We start from the raw sequence: 21,835 nt of genomic DNA, 5'->3' as shown, positions 1-21,835 counted from the left end.
TGGCTGCGGCAGAGGGCAGCGCGCTTTCCTTTCCCACGCGGTCTGGCCATCTGACTTACACCACCACAACAACTTCAACATCGCTGTTGCACGATCGACAAGGCTGCCACTTGGTCATCTGCCGGGCTAGCTTGAGGAAGCCCTATTTATTTCGACTGCCTCTGCCTGAAGCTCTGGGTTTCTCCACAGCCAAACTTTTCGCGCCATTTTTTCTTTTTTTTTTCCCGGTAGACAAAATCGACCATGTCCAAAACAACCTTTGCCATCTTTGCTGCTGCCGGCGCAGCTACCGGCGCAGGCGTCACAGCTCTCCTATATTCATCAAAATCCCGTCAACCTACTCCTCCTCCCGCAGCTGCGCTGGCAGTCCCAGCTACCACCTCCACGTCGACCGCCGTCCCGCCCATCCATGCTCCCACGCCTTCTCTAGCCGCCAAAGCTTCTACTGCAGCTCCCGTCGACCCTTCAGGCTTACTGCAATATGGCTTCCCAGGCCCTGTCAGCGACCCTCTCAACACACTCCCCTTGACAGGCGCCTATGACCGACGAATGCGCAACCCGTCTTGGGTCGCCGAACACATCACCCCATTCTCCCTCTCCCTCAAGAACGCAGACCGCAAACACAGCGTCTTCGTCGAAGATACCACAATCCCAACCATGTTTCGCGGTAAACTGTCCGACTACTTCCGCTCTGGCTATGATCGAGGCCACCAAGTGCCCGCCGCAGACGCCAAATGGAGTCAAGACGCAATGGACGCCACATTTGCGCTTAGCAACATGTGCCCTCAAGTCGGCGAGGGGTTCAACCGGGATTACTGGGCTCATTTCGAGGATTTCTGTCGCAATCTCACCAAGAAGTACCCATCCGTTCGCATTGTGACGGGACCCTTGTACTTACCCCGCAAGGAAGCCGATGGCAAGTACAGAGTTACTTACGAAGTAATCGGTGAACCGCCCTCCATCGCCGTACCCACACATTTCTATAAGGTCATCTTTGCGGAACACGGCACAAACCCCGCGGACAAGGTTGCTCTAGGAGCTTTTGTGCTTCCTAACGCTAAAATCCCAAATACTACGCCCCTGACGGACTTTGAGGTCCCCGTTGAGGCTATTGAGCGCGCTAGTGGGTTGGAGTTTGCTACGAAGTTGGACGCTTCTCGTCGTCGACGGCTGTGTCAGGAAGTCAGCTGCGGTATTGTTGTAAGAGAGTTTAATAACTCCCAGAAATCACTGCCGGCACCTAGGCGATAATTGTCCAATGCTGCTCTTAGTTCGGAAGAGAACTTGTGTCTATATTGTACTTATTATGCATTTCAAGGCGTTCATAGAGCCCACATACAATTAGGTCTATAATCCATTGATTCCAACTTTTAAATAATTTTGTCCTCGATCAACATTGGAAAGCAACACCCTGCTTCTTAGCCATGTTACTCCCCCCCTTCGCGAATCCGGTTCCCTCGGACTTGATCTCCACCAAACCCGGTCTGATTTTATTATTCTTCTCCTCTTTGCGTTTAGTTTTTGACGACTTTGCGGGCGTAATATCCGTTTCGCAAACGTAGCATAGCATTCGTCCTAATTCTGATTCCCCTTCTGCTGGTATTGTTCGATGCGGATCGATGGTGGTCTCTGGAGTCATGAATTTGGTCACGCAGGGTTGACAGATTACATGTCCGCAGGGTTTCGTAACTATTTCATACAGTTAGCTCCAGTAACTTTAGGCGAAAATTGAAGAAAAGGGAAAAGAGGACGCACGCATAGCCTTCAACCCATTCGTCAAACCCTTCTTACAACTCGGACATATCCGTGATATCGTTCCAGAATCAGTCTTCTCCTCTGTGAAATGAACATCGACTAGTGTCTTGAGCGAGTATTCATGTCTTGTCTCTTTCGTTGATGCGGGACATATAGGCGACAACTTTAGATTCTTTCTCGAGGCTGCTTCGTTCTCTGTCCCCGGCGTTTCGGACGGGATCCAGAATGATGGTAGTGCCGATTTCGCTTCTGCCTATACTACTTATCAGCACCATAAACATAGTCGATAGAAGGGGACAAGGTGTATACCTTCTCCATCTCAATCTTCCTCTTCAACCTCTCCAGCTCGGAATTCGCATAGCGCGCGATCTCCGCCTCACTCAACTCAAACACCTTCCTCCTCTTACCATTAACCTCAATTTCTTTCTGCCGAAATGCTTCCGTCGCCGCATCAATCCTCGCCTCCGTCGTCAATTCCTCTTTCCCATTTCCCTTCTCGGACTCCTTCTCCATAGTCGGCGCTTTTCTTTTCTTGTTGTTTTCTGATTTACTCCCCTCGAGCCCCATACTAACCAGCTCAAACTCCTTCAATTCCCTCTCGCGCGCTTCCTGCATCATCCTTGCCTCATCCTCCGCACTTCTGCGCACAGATTCCTCCCTCTCTTTCTCTAGGCGTTGAATTTCCTTCCTTTGCGCTAGAAGATCGTTAATCGCGCATTCACGACAAAACAAATCCCCGTTAGTGGCGCAGGCGACTACCGGTGCGCGCGCCGGTTGCAGGCATAGTTGACATGATCCAAAAGGCAAGAAGGATTCGCGCGAGAGGCGGGTGCTTTGAGTGCCCCAGTTGGAGCGTAAGAGGGAGCGTTCGTAGGATGTGAAGTGGGGCAGGGAGGTGTTGCGTTTGGAGTGTGCCATTGTTCTTCTTTTATTATGTCTCTATATGAGTTCAATTGTTGAGGTAGATATAAAGTCGGAAATTCGACGGAATTCATGCGGAGTAGAAATTGAAATATGGGTCCGTCAATAGCTCAAATGACGTTCATCAAGTGGGTCTACGTTTACCCCAATCATAACCCTAATCGTAGTTGATTGAAAAAAGTAAACAAATCATTTCCTACACTCTAAAGCTCATGCTCATGCTCATGCTCCGCTCGTTTTGCCCGAAAGGAAAAGAAAAAGAACCCGTAAAAAAAGACATATCGTCTAACAAAAAGGTAGACCAGAACTAGTTAATCGCTATGTTGAGGAGTCATATAAAGTAGATCCAATCCATTGCACACCGAAAGTCAGGAAGACGGGAGAACTCCTAGTGTATTCCTTGACCGAGAGAAGAAGAAAAAAAAGGTCCTTGATGTGCGTGGTTGTATGTATGGTGAGGAATGAGATGGGGTATCAAGAGCAACGAAAGGAAATGAAAGAAAATGTAAAGGCATCGAACTCGACATGAACTTTTAGTAATTTGGTATAATCATGCGCCAACAGCTTGCTCATGAGAGTTCAGTCTTGGTTGTTCTTGGCCGGAGATTGGTTCCACCAACTCTCCATTATCGTGGCTGGCAAGGTTTTCGCTGGGGATTTCGTCTGTGGTAGCTGAGGTCGTCGACGTTGGAGCATTTGCCGGTTCAGCAAATTCAGCGTCTTTGCCGTTATTAGAAGGAATAGCCTCCTGTTGATTTTGCTTTTCTTCTTCTTCTTCCTCCTCTTTCAATAGCACGTCCATTGACGGAACCTCCGGAATGCCGTTGTTGACTGATATGCTATCGACAAAACGAGAACTCCGCGCAGTCGCCGTGCTGGCACTGCGCATTGACTGTGGTCGACCGCTATGCACCGATGCAGAACTGATCGATCCACGTGGGTCACGAATGAGGTTGGTGTCAGACGCCCTGGCTTCTTCGGATGCCGCAGGTTTGCGCAACTTCAGCCTCTCCTCTGCAGAAATGTTCTGCCACTCAGAACCAAATGTGATAACAGAAGCCTTCTTTCCGTGCAAAGTAAAGTTGGCGTCTTTCCTGGACAATCCCTCGCCTTCACCGCCAGCAGGACTATCCACAAGAGGGATACTGGAGGCAGAGTCTCTACCTTTCTTGCTGCGTTGGTGATTTGGTTTGTGGTGTGAGTCTCTCAGAGTTCGCTGCAAGCTACGGCGGTGGCTGCTGAGACGATGGTCTGTATTAGAGTCAGACTTTTCATCAACATGTTTCTCAGAGATTTCGGCGTCATTTCCAAGCTTGGGAGACGGATTAGGCGAATCTGCTGGTCCGTCAACTCCGAGAAGGCCAGCTTCACGGAGGACTCGCTCTTCGCTGTCGTCAACATTCGTCGTATTCATTGGCGTTGTCGAGCTAAGGATGCTTGAAGCGGGTCCTTCGCTTCTACCCCCTGAGCTCAGAATTGATGGTTCTCTATTCAATGACCCGGAGCCACCACCGGGGGGAGCTTCAGACATGGGCGAGACAGGTGCATGCTTCTCATCAAACGGCTCAGAAGTGATAGAGGGTGAGTTTAGACGGTAACCATCCGGTATAATAGGTGACAGGAACTCGTTCGATATGACTGTGCTCTCCGGTAGCATTGGAGAAGCAGGCCCGACAGAAGTCGTTTCACTTATCGAAGGGGCTGTAAGTAGAGAATGAGTAGAATTGAGCCGAGCCAGTGATGTATTCAGTCCAGGGGATACCGGCTTGACAGTGGTGAGTGACGATCGTTTTTGTGCATCAGACGACTTTTGATCTATACCCAAATCCATTGAAAGAAAATGATTGTAGCATCTGGTTCGCCACATATCTAATCGAACCCAGCGAAGTTTGGCAGCTATGCGACCAGCGGCCAGGATGACATTTTCTCGTGCTCTGGTATTGACAGGAGTTAGCAGCTGAAGGTGTCTAGCATTTCTAAGAAGGTCGTCGAGTTGGTTCTGGTAGCCCGTCAATTTTTCATCCTGCTCAGCAATTCTTCGAGACATTAACTGCTCGCGTGCGGCAGACATCTCCTCGGCAAGGCGCACGTCAACGTAGTCTTTGGTCTCAGGAGCAGTTCCATCGCTTTGCAACTGTGATGACACCGAACGAGTGGAATCCATASGAGCCATATTCTGATGCTTCTGACCTTCGTACCGTGCCCCGACGGTCGATTTCAAAGGTACACCCGTTGTCCTGAATGTTGCCGCATAATTCAATTTGGCCAACCAGTCGTTCATGTCGGCATCAGAATTGGCAAGAAATACCTCTTCTAAGCCGTTGTGACGGACTAAAAGAAAGGCGTGTTTGTGCTTCTTATAGCTTGAATCAATCAGGCCGACTGCATCTGACGTTGACATTATCGTATCCGGCTTGAAATCGGTAACAGGGGGTGTAAACACCACCGGCAGCCGAGATCCGCGTTTGCGTTGGTTCTCATACTGCGACATGAGAGATTTTGTCCAATACAGATCACGGAAGAAGTACAGCTGAGATGAAGTCAAAAGGGCACCCCATTCTTGCCACGGGGAGCGAGCCCTCTTCTTTCTCGGATCTTTACGCCATAGTAGACCCACTTTCACGACTTTTATGTCGACCAAGCCAGGATGCGAATCAGCCATGTCTTCCATATTGGTTGAAGTCATGAACGCATCCGGTCGAGATCGTGCCGAAACAATCTGCAGAACAGCGGACCTGAAGAAAGCTTGATGTAAGGGCTCAATATCTTTGAATCCTTCTGAATCCGGGAAACTATAAGGGTCATCGATATTCATCACCTCTTTTAAGCCGGGGCGTAGTGTGTCTAGTTTTCCATCCAGTATAACCGCATACGGATCAACAGGCTGGCTTGACGTTCTTGCTAGGTGATCGGAGCTCGCCACTTTGAGAAGGCCTTTTCTTTTTGGAATCTGGCGAGTACTGAGATTTAACTCATCTTCGACATGAATGAAAGGTGTATAGGCGATGTTTTCGTAGAAGCACTCGAGAATTTCTTCAGAGACCCCATCGATGCGTGAGTTCCTTACATAATCCTGTTTCTGCATCTTTCGTTTGTTGTTTTTGTTGAACACGTCCGTGTGTAGGATCAGAATGGAAAACGCTATGAAGTATGTTTGATCTATGACAATTAGCCTCCCTTTGTGTTTCGATCTGTACGTAGGGTAAGAGGTTAAGTACCTGTGGTAGCAAAAACGCCAGGGTTGCACTCATAGTAACGATCCGCAAACCCTTGCAAAAATCTATCAATCTGTTGAGTTTCCTTTGGCAGTTCCGCTTCCATCAGCAGTTTGCGAATCGCCATATCAATCGGTTCACCGAAGAAAGCAAAAGTTCGCATAAACTTCCGTAACGCAACTTTATAGAAATCGTCGTCGGATTTGGACAATATTATGCCAATTGATCCTTTCGGGACGGACTCTTGAAGTTTGGTAAGATACGTTGCAGGAGTATCATCTTCTTCTCGGTCTGGAGCTATGACTGCGGTCCGTGAGGCCGATGCAGAGCCGTTTTTGGTTACCGAAGTAGGGGTTCCAGGAGCGCGAGGGCTGCTACGACCGTCCCGCTGGCTTGAAAACTCTGAGTTCTGCCGTAATCTGTTGCCCAAACCAAACAAATCCCCGAAGCTCTTTCGTCCGTTTGTAGAAATTGAGTTTCGACCTGATGGTAGATTAGATGAAGAATTATTGAGATCCTCTCCATTGCGAGAGGCCTCAATAAACGAGTTCAAGGTCGACGACCGTCCACGCCTTCCCAAGCGAGCCTTGGCCGATGACGCCGAATGTCCAGAGCGGGCAGACGTTGTCGAGTCCTTGCGTAGGAGAGGATTTTGGTTGGAAGGCTTCGGTGAGGCTAGTTTAACAGAGGATTGTGTAGGAGAGGGTAGCGGTGATATTTGGTCGCCGTCTGCTCCGTCAGGGGTAGTTGGGTCCATCGAAGTCCTTTCACTGTGGCCGCCATTCGAAATAGGGGAGGTTCGACCGCTGTGTGAATTGCCAGCGCCCGGTGGAGGAAGTTTGACCGGAAGAGGGAAGAGGTTTGCTCGACTTTTCATTAGGCGTGGCATATGGAGTTTTTTGATAGGATGTGGAGCATCGCCCTTCACCGGATTCCTGTCAATTGAGCCCTGATCAGACCGAGATGATTCAGAAAAGCGCATGTCTTGCTCTGACGGATTGTTTGTAGTTCCGCTTTGGTATGTGGAAGTAGAAAGACGACCGGGTTCTTCGTGGCTAAGGCGGGTGTGGCCCAGGGTTTGTGAAAGCGGCGTCTTTGCAAGACCAGGCCCGCTGGCGTTGCCCATCTTTACGACTTCTCGGGATGATTTCCTGGAGAGCGGATTTCGAAGCCGGCTTTTGCGTGCGGATTTTTCCAGATTGGAATTAGTTGGCGCCGTTGTTATTATTGTCGGCGCTATTACACCTCCATGTTAGCACGGCGCAACTTCTAGACTCTGGGCAGAAACTTACGTGGAGGAATCTGAGGCATTGGCGGCACATCTTTCTCGCTCTGAGAGTATGTGACAGAAAGCTGAGGATCAGAGGCATGGCGGAAGCGTAACATGCTGAATCTGTTTCTTTTCATGGATGCACTAGTCTCCGAGGTACTAGCCACCGAGAAGCCGGTTATACCACTCCCATGGTTGGAGTTATCACGATCGTATATACTTGGTCTTTCTACCTTCTCGCCATCCACTACTGTGTCATCTTCCACATTGGGGCGAGGACCGGAGTCGGATACACGTCGGTCTAGTTGAGAAGACGACGGCGAGGGACGGGGAACGTGTTCGCTGCGACGCGCATGAGGAGCAAATATCAAGCTATACCGTTTGTTATCATTTCCATCCGATGAGGCGAGCCTGGCTCGAATGCGATGCATGACGACGGGTGGTGGATCTCTTTAAGGGCTGGCTCCGGATAGCTCATGCTCTGACGACGCACAATCGGTTGAGCAGCAGACTTATGACTCTTGCATGGCTGTTATTGTGATGAGGAGGAAAGCGGGACGAGATCGCCTCGAAGTAAATATGTTGTTGGAGAGAGATATGTTCCTGGATGTGACGTGGTAAGACGGAAGAGTGCGGGTTTCTGGTTATCCCCTGAAAGTGGCCGATGCCGATGTCAGCAACGGGAGGGGCACGGTTCTGGATGGATGGAGCGAATTAGCAAGGCTGAAGCATCAGGTAGGTAATATCATGCCATCGAAACAAGCATTTAATTAAGCCAGCTCGATCGATCAACAGGTCTGGGGAAGATCGAGACTGGGCATTGGCAGAGGGAAGCAGCGGATAATTAGGTCATCTCACCAGGTCGGCGGTGTTTGGGTCCGGAACTGTTTACTGTTTTCCTATACGGGTGCCGAGAACTGGTGTCCGGAGAGTGGTTGCTGTGATATCTTTTCAAGTATCGATCAGAATTCATGAAAAAGCCGTTCGCCTGGATGGAAGTAGCGGGCGTGAACATGGAGAATCTTGATCGAAGGCGTTCAAGGTCAAGCAATCCACCCAAGTGGTAAAGTAGTAACGCTGGCTCTTAGTGTGCTGTACGGTACGGTTACGGTAACGCACGCCGTAAATACCTTCCCGAGAGTCTGGTTTGGTCGAGACTCTGTCCATTCGCTGTCTGTCAACTAATTACACGAATTATGATTCGCAGTCCTACCACTCGGATTTCTCCTCATACGACTACATTAGTACATATGATGTGACTGCAGGCCTAGATACAATCGGATTGTGGGACGCCGCGACTCGCAGTGGAAACAACAGACAGCCTAGAACCAGCACTTGCCACTGTATGCACCCTGGTTTCAGGGCTGATACAGTTGCGTACTGGATGAAGAATCTTCCTGATAAACATTTTCCAGCAGTCTAGACCTACAAATTGTACGCCATTTCGCTGCTTGCAGTCAGCCATCGAACTATTTTGATACTTTAGCAACTTCTAATGCGAGGATCTAAAACAATTGTAATGAACAAGCGTAAAAGACTATTAACTATGTAGTTACCTAGTATCGAAATATGAATTTGTGGTGGGGAAGCCTGAGCAATGGAATGCTTCAGCCTGGGGCGTTTCTTTGGTCAAAATCCACCCGTAGATAAGCCGAGAGAGGCAACCACCGACGTACATCAACTACAAGAAATTCGCCCCCTCCACGCTTCACACGAATACGACCCTCTATGCTGCTCCATTGAATATCTGGGGGCTGCCTCCTTGGCGTCGCTTCTTGGAATACCGATTCTCAACCACAGTATGTATAGGCATGTCTTCGTCGTCCTGTGCGCCGTGCTCTTCGCCGGACAGACAACCGCCGTTCCTGCTGGGACTGGCATCACCCATCCACACTCGCAACCATTAGGGCCTTTCGAGCCTGTACGCTTCGCTTCGCAATCACAAACACAGATCGCATCCTCTCGAGGTCCCTTCACATGGCTTCGAGATTCAGTCATCGAACGGATATGGGGCATTGACAAAGAGAAACAGTCGCTCAATAAACCCGGACCCCGACCCCGGCCGGAAAAGTCATGGAGTCGATACGGAAGCGATATCGTTTTGCGCATTGAAGTCCACAACGCAGAGGAAATCGAGGCTTTGGCAGATGCCGTCAACATTCTCTTTTTGGATGTTTGGGACTCAAATGAGAATCATGTAGACATACGCCTTGCGAAGGAAGTGGTGAGTAGTGGACAGCTGCCGCACTATCGCTGTACAAGTTCTTACTTCAACAGGTTCCCTCATTGCTTGGACTGCTTCCGCGATCTCTCCAAAAATCATACACCTTACTCATTGAAGACCTATCGAAAATGATCTACGAATCGCAATACCCAACCTCCGGTTTCAAGCATCACAAGAACGGCCAAAGCACTAGCCACACGGATCTACGATCAGCCGATGTAACTGATATGTTCTTCGAGAGATACCAGAAGTTCCCCGTGATCCTGCAATGGATGCGCTTACTTGTGTCCATGTTCCCAGAGCAAGCAAAACTTGTCAACGTCGGAGTTACTCATGAGGGCCGCGATATTCCGGCCCTCCGACTTGGTGTACGTGATGACGAAAACGAAGAACCAAACAAAGAAACAAAGGAAGAACCACGGAAGACAGTCATGATCGTAGGAGGATCGCACGCACGAGAATGGATCAGTACGTCGACAGTTGCCTACGTTGCCTTTCAACTACTCACCGAGTATAACAAATCACTTCCCGTCACCAAACTGCTGAAGGAATTTGACTGGGTTCTTGTTCCTACGATTAATCCTGACGGGTATGTTTACTCGTTCGAAATGGATCGCCTATGGCGCAAAAGCAGACAGCAGACAGCACTCCCTTTCTGCCCCGGAATAGATTTGGATCGTGCTTGGGGCTACGAGTGGGATGGTGAGGGGACACGTGCAAACCCTTGTTCCGAAAGCTATGCGGGTAACGCCCCTTTTGACAGCATAGAGATCAGGACTATCGCCGAGTGGGCATATAACGAAACACAAAGCAAAAAAACAGAGTTTATCGGCTTTTTGGATCTTCACTCTTATTCTCAGCAAATTCTCTATCCTTACTCATATTCCTGTGAAAGCGTGCCACCGTCGCTAGAAAATTTGGAAGAGCTGGCATACGGCATTGCCAAAGCAATCAGAATGACCAATCAAGAATCGTACAGTGTCGAATCAGCATGTGGAGGAATCGTAACGACCGACAAGGGAACTGGTCAACGGGTTTCAACCAAAGTCGAAAGCACAGGTGGCAGTGCACTCGACTGGTTCTATCATCAGCTCCATGCGAAATACTCGTACCAAATCAAGTTACGCGACAAGGGAACGTGGGGATTCCTCCTTCCTCCAGAGCACATTGTGCCCACGGGCCGAGAGATCTTCAACTCAGTTCTGGTACTTGGTCACTTTTTACTGGGCAACAGAGCAAATGATTTTGAATGGTCATTCATTTCAGGATCTGGATCAGCAGAGAAAGAAAACAGCTCGCCTCGCATATTTGATCATTCGTTCTTCGAGACAAACACGGAAGAGCTAGATAAGCCGCATGATGATGATGATAATGGCGACTATTTTTCGGCGGTAGAAGACAATGTATATCAAGACGAGGGCTGGGGATTGTGGTAAGATTATGAAATTGTATTTACATGTAACCTGATATATTGCTTGTGTATTCTCAAGGAGTTGCTTGATACCATGGACAAAAATTGCTATTTTGATTAAGTGATGACTATGGATTGTGTCTATATGTGACCTGACACACTGCTTGGTATTATCGGGGTGTTTTTTGATACCATTGACAAAAATTACTACATATTCTGATTAGTTTTTCCATGTGTCAATACTCAGGACAGTAGATGATATGAAGTTGTGGTGGTGTTAGGGTTATGGCAGGCGTCCGTTTCCGGCGATGACGAATAACCTCATACATCATCACTCTCGGCCATGGACCGGTAGCTTAGATTTATGAAGTCTAAATAAATAACTCGTGCGATATTCCGGAGATTCCGTGTGTGGAAGTCTCCTTAATTGCATCGAATCTCATCCCCTAGGGCTGTAATGTATGGGACACTGGACGAATCTATACAATCCGACAAAGAGAAACATTTGAATACTAGACAAGGATATAGACCATGTCCATCGAATACACTTCACAAAATCATCACCACCATGATCCCGCATTCCGGCAGCACCGACATACTACCAACGACGGCTCCTCCTATTTTCGCACTCTGATCTGGGGCCTATACAAATACAACCAATACACCGACTTCACAATTCGCATTAGCGGCTCTGTGCAGGAGTTTCATGTTCACCGCGCTGTCATTTGTCCTCAGTCGAAGATTCTTGAGGCTGCTTGTCGGGGGGGTTTTATCGTATGTCCCATTCTCTCAAAGAAAGAAGGGTTTGGAGACTAATGAGGGATAGGAAGCATCGACGAATTCTATAACGCTTACAGATGATCCAGAGATTGTGGAGAGGATGATACGGTATTTTTATACGCATCGGTATTATGATCAAGAGGATTGGAAGTTTGAATGTTGCGATAATGGGATTAAGAGGATTCGGCAGCATTATTCGGAGATGGGCGTTGTGTTTGTGTTAGATGATAAGAACGACGACAAGGGCAATGATGAGGATAATGAAGGCGATGAGGAGGAAATGCACATGTCTCATTTAAGCAAGCATGGGCTTGATAACAGCCGGAGAAACTCATCGCCTACCTCCCCACCCAAATCGTTACATGTCTACGCAATTGCGGACAAATACCTCATCAACCCGCTGAAAGATCTGGCACGAACACGATTCACAAACTGGGTGAGTAGTCACTGGTGGACAAAGGGTTTTGTAGCCGCCGCCCGCGAGATCTTTGACAATGAAACGGGGAATTATGAAGATCTCAAGGAGGTGGTTTTATCAGCTATTACATTACACGCAGATACTTTACTCTGCGGTAGGATCAACAGCAGCAGCAGCAACAACAAATACAATGACAGAGATGAAGAAAATGAAATCAACAAATTCATGCAGGACTACAACGAAGTCAGCCTCGAAGTCCTCCGCCGCACTCTCGACAGAACCCGGATACGGCAACGCGGACTAGAAGTCGAATGTGCAGACCTAGAATCGAAGGTGAAAGCGCTGAAGATCGAGAATAAGAAGATTGCCACGTTGCAGAGTCGGAATAACAGTCTCAACAAAGAGTTGTTGGAAATTAAGACGGTGGTGCTGGCGTGGAAGAAGGATTTGAAGGATTTTGGTGGTGGTAATTCAAAGGGCAGCAGTGGTGGGCAGAATAGTAGCAGAGTGCAATGACAAAGGGGCAGTGGTAATAATAATAGTAGCTGAATGCATTGTTGAATCTACTACGTAACATCTATTCCAACTTTTACGATTCTGCAACATATTTATCCTCATCTCACCCAACGATCAGAACCGCTTCAGTATGCTTCAGGAACTTCTACTCATCCGGAACGACAATAGCGTTGTATTCAGGATCGGTGAAGATCCAATGATTCCCGCAATTGGCAGATCGAGAGCATGACTCGTATATGAAGCGAACCTTCAGCATGAGGATCTTCAAGACTCCTAGCCCACATTGTTACAGCACTATCGAAAGGAGCTACCAAGGATAGCCCCAATGCAGACAAATCGATCTTTTCGTCGACATGGAGTTGGGAGTATTTGTCGAGTTTCTGTGCGATGAATGAGACCGACAGCCAGATTTTGGGCCAACTATACATGGCATGCTTATTAGCTACAAAAGCGGCTTTTCAAATGGGTTGATGAGTGAGCACTGCGGTATGATAACTCGCTATTTGTGAAACTCTTCGTGGGTCTTGTCGTCCCTTTTGCTCAGCAGGAATGTAATGCGTACGATTTTAGTCATGGTATTGGTTTTAAAAGGCGGTTGATAGTGGTGGTAATGGCGGGGRTGATAATAGAGCTCGTACTAATCTTCCTTTTGTTAAATTTAGGAACAAGTGTCTATCAACAAGGTACTTGAGCATCCTTTTATAGCTAGCATGCTCAGAGAACCATATGGAGCAGTCGGGCTGTCTCATCTCCCGAAAAGAACATTTCTCAGGACCCAGGTCGAAGACCCTGCTAATCCACCTTCCTCAGATGGCTATACAGAACACTCGTCAGCAGCCACCTCTGTGAACCAAGCATGGGCAGTAGCAGGCCGGCTGCATGAAAGAACACGACAAGGGACGGAAATGTTATATCGACGCCATAGTAAAGATTGTAAGTCCTCAGTTCTTCTTCAATGCACTAGTGCATCCCCGAGGATCAATTGTTTAACAGGTTCGTCGATTTCGCAGACGGTTTTGATCCAGAAGACCACTTGGAAGAGAACGTGATATCAACAAGTATCTCCTCCCAGTAGCGCATCCGGAGTACAGCGAACGGCATGCACTCAATCAGGCTTTAGGTGCATGGCACAAGAAAACTGAGCATGATGCGTGCGATGGTCTGTATGGCTGGGCTCACTGAATGTTGCTGATTGGGAGGGAAATAGGTAGTGGAGGTATTGGATTTCATATTACTCGTCATTTATCGACACGTTTAGTGTTATCTTTGCTTACAGAAGAATCCCTTTTTTTTTTTGCTTTTTACTCGTATCGTGCTTGCTTGGTGACAGATCTTTCAAGGTTGGATCGCATAGAATGAGTTCATTCCACTTATGTCTTTAGTATCTAGGTGGCATTGGAATTACTGAGCACTCAAGCTTGACACTTAAATTCATACTGATGTGTCATAGTTGTAGCCCAAACTCTTTCCGTAACGAAAGGATTCATCTCATTCGGACCTCCCATTAGCGAAGGTCATATCGTATTTGTAAGTCTATACGTAGTTGAGATTATACTTTTTCTGAGTCATGTCCTTCCCTCCAGACTGAAAAACGGGCGAAATAGTCAGAGTGCTACACAGACATTCGACCGAGTCAAGGCACGGTGGGAGATTCGAAAGAAATTAAATGCATACCTAAGAAGCGGATATACTGGTCAATCGAACAATCAGTGTTGGTCGTGTGTTTATGAATGCGTGTCATATGCATTGTCGTTGTTGTAATCTCGTCCTATCTGTTGTCATTCAGCAGGATAACTAGAGTGGCTTTCTAGGATTGAGCAACATGACACCGATTCATGTCAAGAAGCACCCAGGAAATGAATACATATATTATCGTCAGCCATACCAGGCCTAGAATCTAGCGGCGTTGAACCCTGAACGAGGATTAGCCCAAGAGTGCCACTCATTAATATCAAAAGCAAGCTGGCGTCGAAGCGTTGGTTCTCCATCCTCTAAGCTAGTGGAGCTGACTACATTTGAATCATCTATCTACCGAAGACTTGTTCTAGCGTAATTCTACGTATCTGACCAGTCAGGAGCCACTTCGGCCCAAGCCTACCCAAAATGTGCATGGCATGACTAGAATCTACTGGGTAGCCCATCTGGTTGATCGGATAGCCGCCATTTACCACGCACTAGTATGCACCGTACCCTACCCCGCTCGCGATACCAAGCCAGTTTGCCTAGTCCATAGAACAAAAAGCTCTACTACGTAGTAGTAATAGGTTAAGCATTCAATCAGATCTAGAAGCTTGACGAGTGCGGCGTTGACTATCGATTTTTCCCCCACCGCATTTGGACGATTTGGCCCGAGTACGTTTTGCGATTGAGTCAGCCTTATCTTTCCTCAGAAGCTACCAAGCTGAAATTCGCTCATAGAGCCTTAACTCGTTCGCATTCGTTCGCTCTCGTTCATTCCTGAACGATCAATTTTAATAAGCCACGCGACTTTTGTTTTGATGTTATTGGAGAGTGCCTTGGATGACTTGTCGGTGTAGTGCCAACAAGACCGTGATGTTGAGTGTTATTTCCTATTTCGAGTCATGGATATAAGCAAAATTTAGCATAACGAACATAATTTGGGTCATTGGAAGGCCTGGGAGTGATGATATCTTGATGGGCGATGGGCGGCGAGAAAGAGACTTGACGAGGGAGGAAGCCCTAATATATGCTGGAACCGTCAAGGCGAGCTAATTACTAGTGATTAGCCATTAATCATACTCAGTTCTATTTTGAGAGCACAACTAATCTTTTTTAAATCTATTTCTGTCTGCACTCGAGACAAAAATAGTATCTGCCATACTACCTTGGGCCAGAATTGCCGTTAATTATTGCATCTTCTTATGAGCTATCAGCCAATAAGCGACTATGCTCCATCTCAAAATAGACAAATCCTATTTTTATCTGTTTTGGGCTGCAGAGTCCAGCATAATTATCACCAGCACATGCAGCCATGTTCACTGGCACAGTGTGATTTGCAACGGGATTGGCCAGTCACATGCATTAGTAGAAATTAACTCGATGCAGAATGGGCCAATGGTAGCGCAGATTGTGCCCAAATTTGCTATCTTTATTTGAAGCTATTGAGAGCTAAGTTGTGATGCTTTAACCTGATTGAGCAGAAAGTGCTTTTGTATAGCGAATGATTGGCCGATCACAGCTCTGTGACATTCTACGCTAATTTATAGCTGCCTTTAGTAACTTTTTTAGTTGCTTTAGTGACGCGGGAAAAGAGGAGACTCTATGGAGCGACTGAGTCGTGGTCAACAATGAGGTCGTGCGGAGAGGGACGAGGCACATCCAGAGCGAGATCTATATCAAGCTCGATTTCCTCATCCCAATTGTGCCGGTCTGTCTGCAGAAAACCAACATATCAGAATAATACAACAGACAGACAAAATGGTTGTCAGTCTACGACTTCCTCTCTCCTCTCCCCGGACTATCACGTCCAGCATGATCTCCCCTCCCCTGAGTCCCGACTTCAACTTCGACTCCGACGCCCTCACACCTTCCACCCTCCCAGCATTGGAATACATCTCCGAAAAACTCTCCCAGAAATCACTACATGTCACATTACTAGTCGGTCGAGGCCAGCCCATGCCCACCGGCGAATCATCCGACCTCAACATTATCCCAGTCACACAGCTAGACGCACAATCATGGAAAATCTTCCACAAGATAGTCGAAAAGGGAGCTAAGAAGTACTCACTTGGTCAGGGCTGGACCGATGCTCTTGATCAACATGCTCGCCAACAACTCAAGAACGAATACCTCATTGAACAATCCCTCCGACAAAACGAGATCCTCTTCAGCCAAGAGGGTTTGACTCTACTCAATGTCGACCGCATCTACACCTTGAAGCGACGACTGTGTGTACTCGCTCAGAACCAGAAGAGCATCAAGAACGAAGAAAAATACCTTTCTTCTTGTGTGCAACTTCTCAACAAGACCATCACCAGCTGCCAGGGCCGACCCTTTAGCTTCGGCTTCTTCCACCGTGCCTACGAGCACCTTCACGTCACCGACGACCTCCTCAAGAGGGTTGCCGAAGCATACAAGGCCCGATACGGCCAAGAAGGCATGGTCATCATCACCCCGAAATCATCACCCGGGCTTCCCGCAGTTGCTCCTACCACCTCCACAACCATCAAGAAAGAGAGTACTCGCAAGTCGCCAGTCATGCGCACCGCTGCTGCTAACGCACGAGTCCGCCGACCAACAGTCATGGCTGCCGCTTCCTCTTCGCCAGTATCCCGCCACTACCGTGTTCCCTCTCGCGTCCCTTCGCGAGCTGGTACACCAAGGCGCGGACCAAAGACTCCCGTCTCGGCCTCTGATGTCACCCCCATCACTCGAAATGAGTGGAACATTCTCATCGGTCCTGAGTTCTGGCAGAACAAGCCTACCGTGACCATGTGGGTTCCTACACCTGCCGTGTCAGTTGTTGGTTGAGTGATCATTCAAAAAGAGATATCCTTACCCTTCATGAGCAATGAGCAATCCTCAACCCAAACCTTAGTGGTGTCCAACACAGAACGCCGAGAGGATAATCTATCTATTGAATAGAACCCTCTGATGTCAGTCGAAATACGACATCATCGAGACATCCCCGGCTTCAGTAATCGGCCAACACCGGTCTTGACAGACTGTGCCACAGCGCGGATAGCAGGCGAAGTGCCAATGCAGCTACGAAGTTACAAGATAATTATGATAGCATAGCATGGGAAATCTGCATGTATACCTGTCTCTGCGACAGTTTTTTATGTATATAGAGGCTTGAGCATGGTTGCCTTGCTCGCCTTTGTTAAATTCAAAATCATTTTAATTCTGAGACAATTATCATTTCTTTCCATAAAGTAGAACATTCTCGCTTTATACCTAGCCTAGCAGACTTACATATTACCCGGGTGCATTGAGGGATATAGAGGTAGTACAACAATGGCAGCCCAGTGCATAGCATAGCCACTCTCGCATAGCGTGTACAAAAGGTTACCCGGGTTCACAAAACGAGGCTGAATTGAAACTCCACACTGCAATACGATTGGCTCAACGTTGGTATCGTTCAGGTGCATTAGGCCATTAGCTAACTAGCTGCTAGCCTTGAGGCCCCGGCTCCTAGCCTTGACCTTTTAGTTGCGGTAGTTAACTTACTTAAAAAGTTGGTTATTTCATCTTTAGTTCTTCTTGGGATTTTATTAAACTCTTTTACACTCTTTATTTTACGTATATACCCGATTATGGGGTTTCTGATATTAGATTGAAGCTATCGTGACTATTGTCAATGTAAAGGGCAATTGGATTAGGGTTACTGGAGTCTGACTCGCGCGATGGCGAATCCACACCGTTCACAGGCTATGCCAGCTTGGATTGTGTATTATTGTGAGTACTCACTACATCGATTCGATGTTTTATATGCTAAATAAAATCAGCCTCAAATAATTGGGGTTTGAAATATGTGAGGGACCTCAAAGTAAGTAGAAGCGCTCGCCGACTGGGTCCCAGATCCCTGACAGACTCGCAATAGTTCGGTGATTTACCGAAAAGATGTTATATGTATGTAGTCATCATCCTTAATGTGCATTCTGCGTATTCGCTAATAACGGGCGAGACAGATTTCTATCAGTCAAGAGTTATCCCGAAAAAGAGGCAGATCGCGTACTAATACTGGCCCATTTCAATGCACCGCCGGTTCTCGCTTCGAAAATGTGTACAGAAATCAATGGCTACTTCGGATCGAGGAGTAGTTACAACGAGAATGACAAATTGAAGAGCTACAGTAAGCCCATATTTTCCCTTTAACTATAAGAGAATGAAACTAATGAACAGGCACATGGATGCGCTGCCTCGTAAAAATGATCCTCAAAGAACCCGCCGAGAACGGCAAGGACTACAAATGGTATGAAATGACTCTACTAAGTCACTGGGACGAGCTTGCAGGGACGCATCAGATTCTGTGTATTGATACACCAGAGGACTTTCCCGAGAAGCTTATGAAGGCGTTATCGCAGCCCTCTTCGAGTCAAGAGACTCAAAAACATTTCATGGATCCGTTCTCGATGCATGCGCAGTTGTTGGATCAAGTTGTAAAGTTGAACGATGAGTCGGTGTGGGCAGTTCGGGATCCTATTCGGGAGATTGAGAAGGTACCTCTTTAATTCTTCCTTCTTGTCCTAGGGTCAATTTCATATCTGTCTGACTTGCGATAATAGAGACGACCAACAGCCGGTCCTGACTTTGAGTCCATGCACGAAATATCTCGACATACCATTCATATCTCCGAAGTATTGCTCGTCACGATCCAAAACTTTGAGAGTCTGAGAGAACAGCAACGATACGTGCACAACGAAAGCTTATATTCCGAAAAAGGCAAAATGTTGCTGGGTAAAGAATACCGTGAGCAAGCGCTTGAGTACCTGAATTTCCAGATTCAGATGCTTAAGAGTTTGAGGGAGCGATCTGTCTCGAATCATTCGAGGTTGAGCAGTGAGGTTGTCGTTGTACGTCCTCATCAACTGTCTCGGACGTATAAGAGTGTTGCTGACTGATACAGGCATACAACCGCATCGCTCAGCAAGACAATCGAGCCGTGAGCTCGATTGCATTCCTGACCATGACCTTCCTTCCTGCTGCCTTTATATCGGTGAGTCACCCGCTGCAGCCGCTCTAACTTGGCTGATGATATCTAGTCATTCTTCAGCACAACATTCTTCAGCTTCGGCCAGGATGGCCTACAAGTCTCCAACCAAATGTGGCTCTACTGGGCTGTGACCATCCCGTCAACACTGATCATCATGATCGTCTGGCGTTTGTGTCTGCATACAAAGGCGCCGTTAACATATCGCAACATCAAGGATTTCGCCAAGTCCAGGCTGAAACAAAAACAGAATCAGAAGCAAGAGCAGCTGACTGAGAAGGCAGTCGTTTAATATGCGAAAGTAGGGCTAGGGTTAGGGCAATGTAATAGCATACGAAACAGTTATGTAATGGCCAATAGAAGCCCCGCGATAACTCCTTAGTACAGAGTCGATGGCGTACGAACTACGGCTGCGGCGTTGCGTGGAACTTTCCCTAATCTCTCCATCCATCGCTTGGCTTTTCGTTCTTTGCTGTTCGGAGCCTGCCGATAATCGCAATGGTGCTTTTCACTATCTTGTCATGTATCTTTTGCATTAGAAATCTCTTTTGTATGAGATTTATCACGAGGAAGAGGCCAATTGTCGATTGAACAGTCTGGCATCGGACCCTGTCGGCAGCTTGGCTACCCCCGCTCTTTCACACACTGGACTTTTTTACTTGCCATTGGGGAGAGAAAGGAGAGAAAATAATGGTTTATCAGTAGTGAAAAATAATTGTGCGATTCTCATTCTATTCGTATCAAGCTGAGCAAACAAAGCACCATGGCAGGCTCGACGCCTTCCTATGACGAGGTCAATGACTCCGATCGTACCAACACTAACAATGTTATCAAAGCATCACACCTCGGCATGCGTATATCATTATTCAGACGAAACTTCATCCGTCGAGCTGAGCGGATTCATGCCCGGATTCCAGCTATTAAGAAAATACCACTGTCAGCGATTGGGATTATATCGTTGATAGCGCTGATCAACATGTTTATTTGGGCTGTTTGTGGTGTTGTACTAGTATGTCTTCTTTCTTTACCGAGTATGAGATGAGTGCTAATAAATATGTGTAGCATTTTTATCCGTAAGTCATTCTAGACTATGCTCTATGAATCCCAAGGCTGAGTCTAACATGATGTCAGATCATTGATATCCTCAGCCGCAATATCATATTCTTTAGGGTTGCGTCATGCCCTCGATGCAGACCATATCTCTGTATGAACCTCTACCTTAGTCCCACAGGAGCATCTGACTTACACGTCCGATACAGGCCATCGATCTGATGACTCGCCGACTTCTTGCAAGCGGCCAGAAACCAGTCACCGTAGGAACATTCTTCTCTCTCGGCCATTCCACGTAAGTCTCCAACAAGACATGCCAACTTGTAAGACTTCAACTTACGAACCAGAATCGTCATCATAACCTCCATAGTAGTCGCAGCCACAGCAGCAGCAGTATCAACCCGCTTCGGAAGTTTCAGCACCGTCGGCGGCATTATAGGTACCTCCGTCAGCGCCGCGTTTCTGATACTTTTGGGGATCATGAATGCATATATATTGTACAAACTGGTGCAGCAGATGCGCAAAGTGCTTAGATTCTATCGTCGACAACAGCATGCAAACGAGCATCCAGATGATGTGCAAGTGAATGAGGAAGAGATCGATATATGGAAGATTGAGGGAGGCGGATTCTTGTTTGCGGTTCTGAAGAAGATGTTTGTTCTTATTGACAGGTAATCTTTTTTCCTTTCGGTCGCGGGCAATGCGCTGACCGTTAAATTTTGAAGGCCGTGGAAGATGTATCCTCTTGGAATTCTGTTTGGATTAGGATTCGATACATCATCCGAAATCGCTTTGTTGGGCATTTCGTCAATTGAAGCTACTCGACAGAACAATTTTTGGGTCATGCTGATTTTCCCCATTTTGTTTACTGGTAATACCCCTCTCATGTATGCTTATAATTGGGTCATGCTGACAAGTCATACAGCCGGAATGTGTCTCATCGATACAACAGATGGCGCATTGATGCTATCTTTATACATTCAACCAGCCACTAACTTCCTCCCTCCAACAAAAGAGCGGGAAACAGACCCAGAAGCCAATACAGAGACAACCCGACTCTCAACACTCGAAGACGGCATCGACACCCAACCGGCAACAACAACAGTCCTCGACGGAACGGACTCCAACAAACGCGACCCAATTGCATTCCTCTACTATTCCATCGTCCTCACAACGCTAACCGTCATGGTAGCCCTGGTCATTGGCATCATCCAAGTACTCAGTCTTGTGCTGAATGTTACAGATGCAACGGGCCGCTTCTGGGATGGAGTGCAGACTGCGAGTGATTACTATGATGCCATCGGCGGTGGAATTTGTGGCTGCTTTGTGGTTGTTGGATTGTCGAGTGTGGCTTGCTACAAGCCGTGGAGGAGATGGGCTGGGGTTGATGTTGATGCTGGCTGTGCACTGGATAGCCATATCAATCCAAGGCAGGAGGAACATGGCAATACGAAGGAATTGAGAGCTGAGCCTGGTCAAAGTACTTCTACGGCCCAGGCTTTGGTTCAAGAAGATATGAAAACAGGGCCTCGTGTCTTGACCGACTAGATATTCATACATAGCTTACAATATGTACAATACATTTCCTTTTCTTCATATATA

At 47.4% G+C, this 21,835-nt stretch overlaps 8 protein-coding genes across 8 annotated transcripts; 6 read left to right on the top strand and 2 right to left on the bottom strand.

The window, feature by feature from the left end:
• Window positions 1-243: 243 nt before the first annotated feature.
• On the top strand, window positions 244-1,251 carry BHQ10_007119 (uncharacterized protein; the record flags this gene model as incomplete). The annotated part of the gene is made up of 1 exon (XM_040879780.1): window positions 244-1,251. One exon carries the CDS (start codon window positions 244-246, stop codon window positions 1,249-1,251), a length of 1,008 nt encoding a protein of 335 aa, XP_040735623.1.
• A 139-nt stretch (window positions 1,252-1,390) lies between these two features.
• Window positions 1,391-2,673, bottom strand: BHQ10_007118 (uncharacterized protein; the record flags this gene model as incomplete). The annotated part of the gene is made up of 3 exons (XM_040879779.1): window positions 1,391-1,689; window positions 1,756-2,008; window positions 2,065-2,673. The coding sequence occupies 3 exons, from the start codon at window positions 2,671-2,673 to the stop codon at window positions 1,391-1,393; spliced, it is 1,161 nt and encodes a 386-aa protein (XP_040735622.1).
• Window positions 2,674-3,226: 553 nt separating this feature from the next.
• Window positions 3,227-7,592, bottom strand: BHQ10_007117 (uncharacterized protein; the record flags this gene model as incomplete). Its single annotated transcript, XM_040879778.1, has 3 exons — window positions 3,227-5,835; window positions 5,895-7,127; window positions 7,184-7,592. 3 exons carry the CDS (start codon window positions 7,590-7,592, stop codon window positions 3,227-3,229), a joined length of 4,251 nt encoding a protein of 1,416 aa, XP_040735621.1.
• A 1,370-nt stretch (window positions 7,593-8,962) lies between these two features.
• On the top strand, window positions 8,963-10,821 carry BHQ10_007116 (uncharacterized protein; the record flags this gene model as incomplete). The annotated part of the gene is made up of 2 exons (XM_040879777.1): window positions 8,963-9,385; window positions 9,439-10,821. The coding sequence occupies 2 exons, from the start codon at window positions 8,963-8,965 to the stop codon at window positions 10,819-10,821; spliced, it is 1,806 nt and encodes a 601-aa protein (XP_040735620.1).
• A 506-nt stretch (window positions 10,822-11,327) lies between these two features.
• BHQ10_007115 (uncharacterized protein) lies at window positions 11,328-12,510 on the top strand (the record flags this gene model as incomplete). The annotated part of the gene is made up of 2 exons (XM_040879776.1): window positions 11,328-11,570; window positions 11,623-12,510. The coding sequence occupies 2 exons, from the start codon at window positions 11,328-11,330 to the stop codon at window positions 12,508-12,510; spliced, it is 1,131 nt and encodes a 376-aa protein (XP_040735619.1).
• A 3,438-nt stretch (window positions 12,511-15,948) lies between these two features.
• Window positions 15,949-17,001, top strand: BHQ10_007114 (uncharacterized protein; the record flags this gene model as incomplete). Its single annotated transcript, XM_040879775.1, has 1 exon — window positions 15,949-17,001. One exon carries the CDS (start codon window positions 15,949-15,951, stop codon window positions 16,999-17,001), a length of 1,053 nt encoding a protein of 350 aa, XP_040735618.1.
• Window positions 17,002-17,876: 875 nt separating this feature from the next.
• Window positions 17,877-19,475, top strand: BHQ10_007113 (uncharacterized protein; the record flags this gene model as incomplete). The annotated part of the gene is made up of 8 exons (XM_040879774.1): window positions 17,877-17,928; window positions 17,979-18,019; window positions 18,074-18,102; window positions 18,162-18,325; window positions 18,376-18,692; window positions 18,759-19,046; window positions 19,100-19,189; window positions 19,236-19,475. The coding sequence occupies 8 exons, from the start codon at window positions 17,877-17,879 to the stop codon at window positions 19,473-19,475; spliced, it is 1,221 nt and encodes a 406-aa protein (XP_040735617.1).
• Window positions 19,476-19,946: 471 nt separating this feature from the next.
• Window positions 19,947-21,781, top strand: BHQ10_007112 (uncharacterized protein; the record flags this gene model as incomplete). Its single annotated transcript, XM_040879773.1, has 7 exons — window positions 19,947-20,192; window positions 20,246-20,256; window positions 20,315-20,387; window positions 20,443-20,528; window positions 20,581-20,904; window positions 20,959-21,104; window positions 21,159-21,781. 7 exons carry the CDS (start codon window positions 19,947-19,949, stop codon window positions 21,779-21,781), a joined length of 1,509 nt encoding a protein of 502 aa, XP_040735616.1.
• Between the last annotated feature and the right edge of the window lie 54 nt (window positions 21,782-21,835).

Source organism: Talaromyces amestolkiae (genome assembly GCF_001896365.1).
Source record: "Talaromyces amestolkiae strain CIB chromosome Unknown scaffold14.1, whole genome shotgun sequence".
Taxonomy (NCBI): domain Eukaryota; kingdom Fungi; phylum Ascomycota; class Eurotiomycetes; order Eurotiales; family Trichocomaceae; genus Talaromyces; species Talaromyces amestolkiae.
Note: the sequence above shows the minus strand (reverse complement) of the source record. Positions and strands in the feature narration are given on the sequence as shown.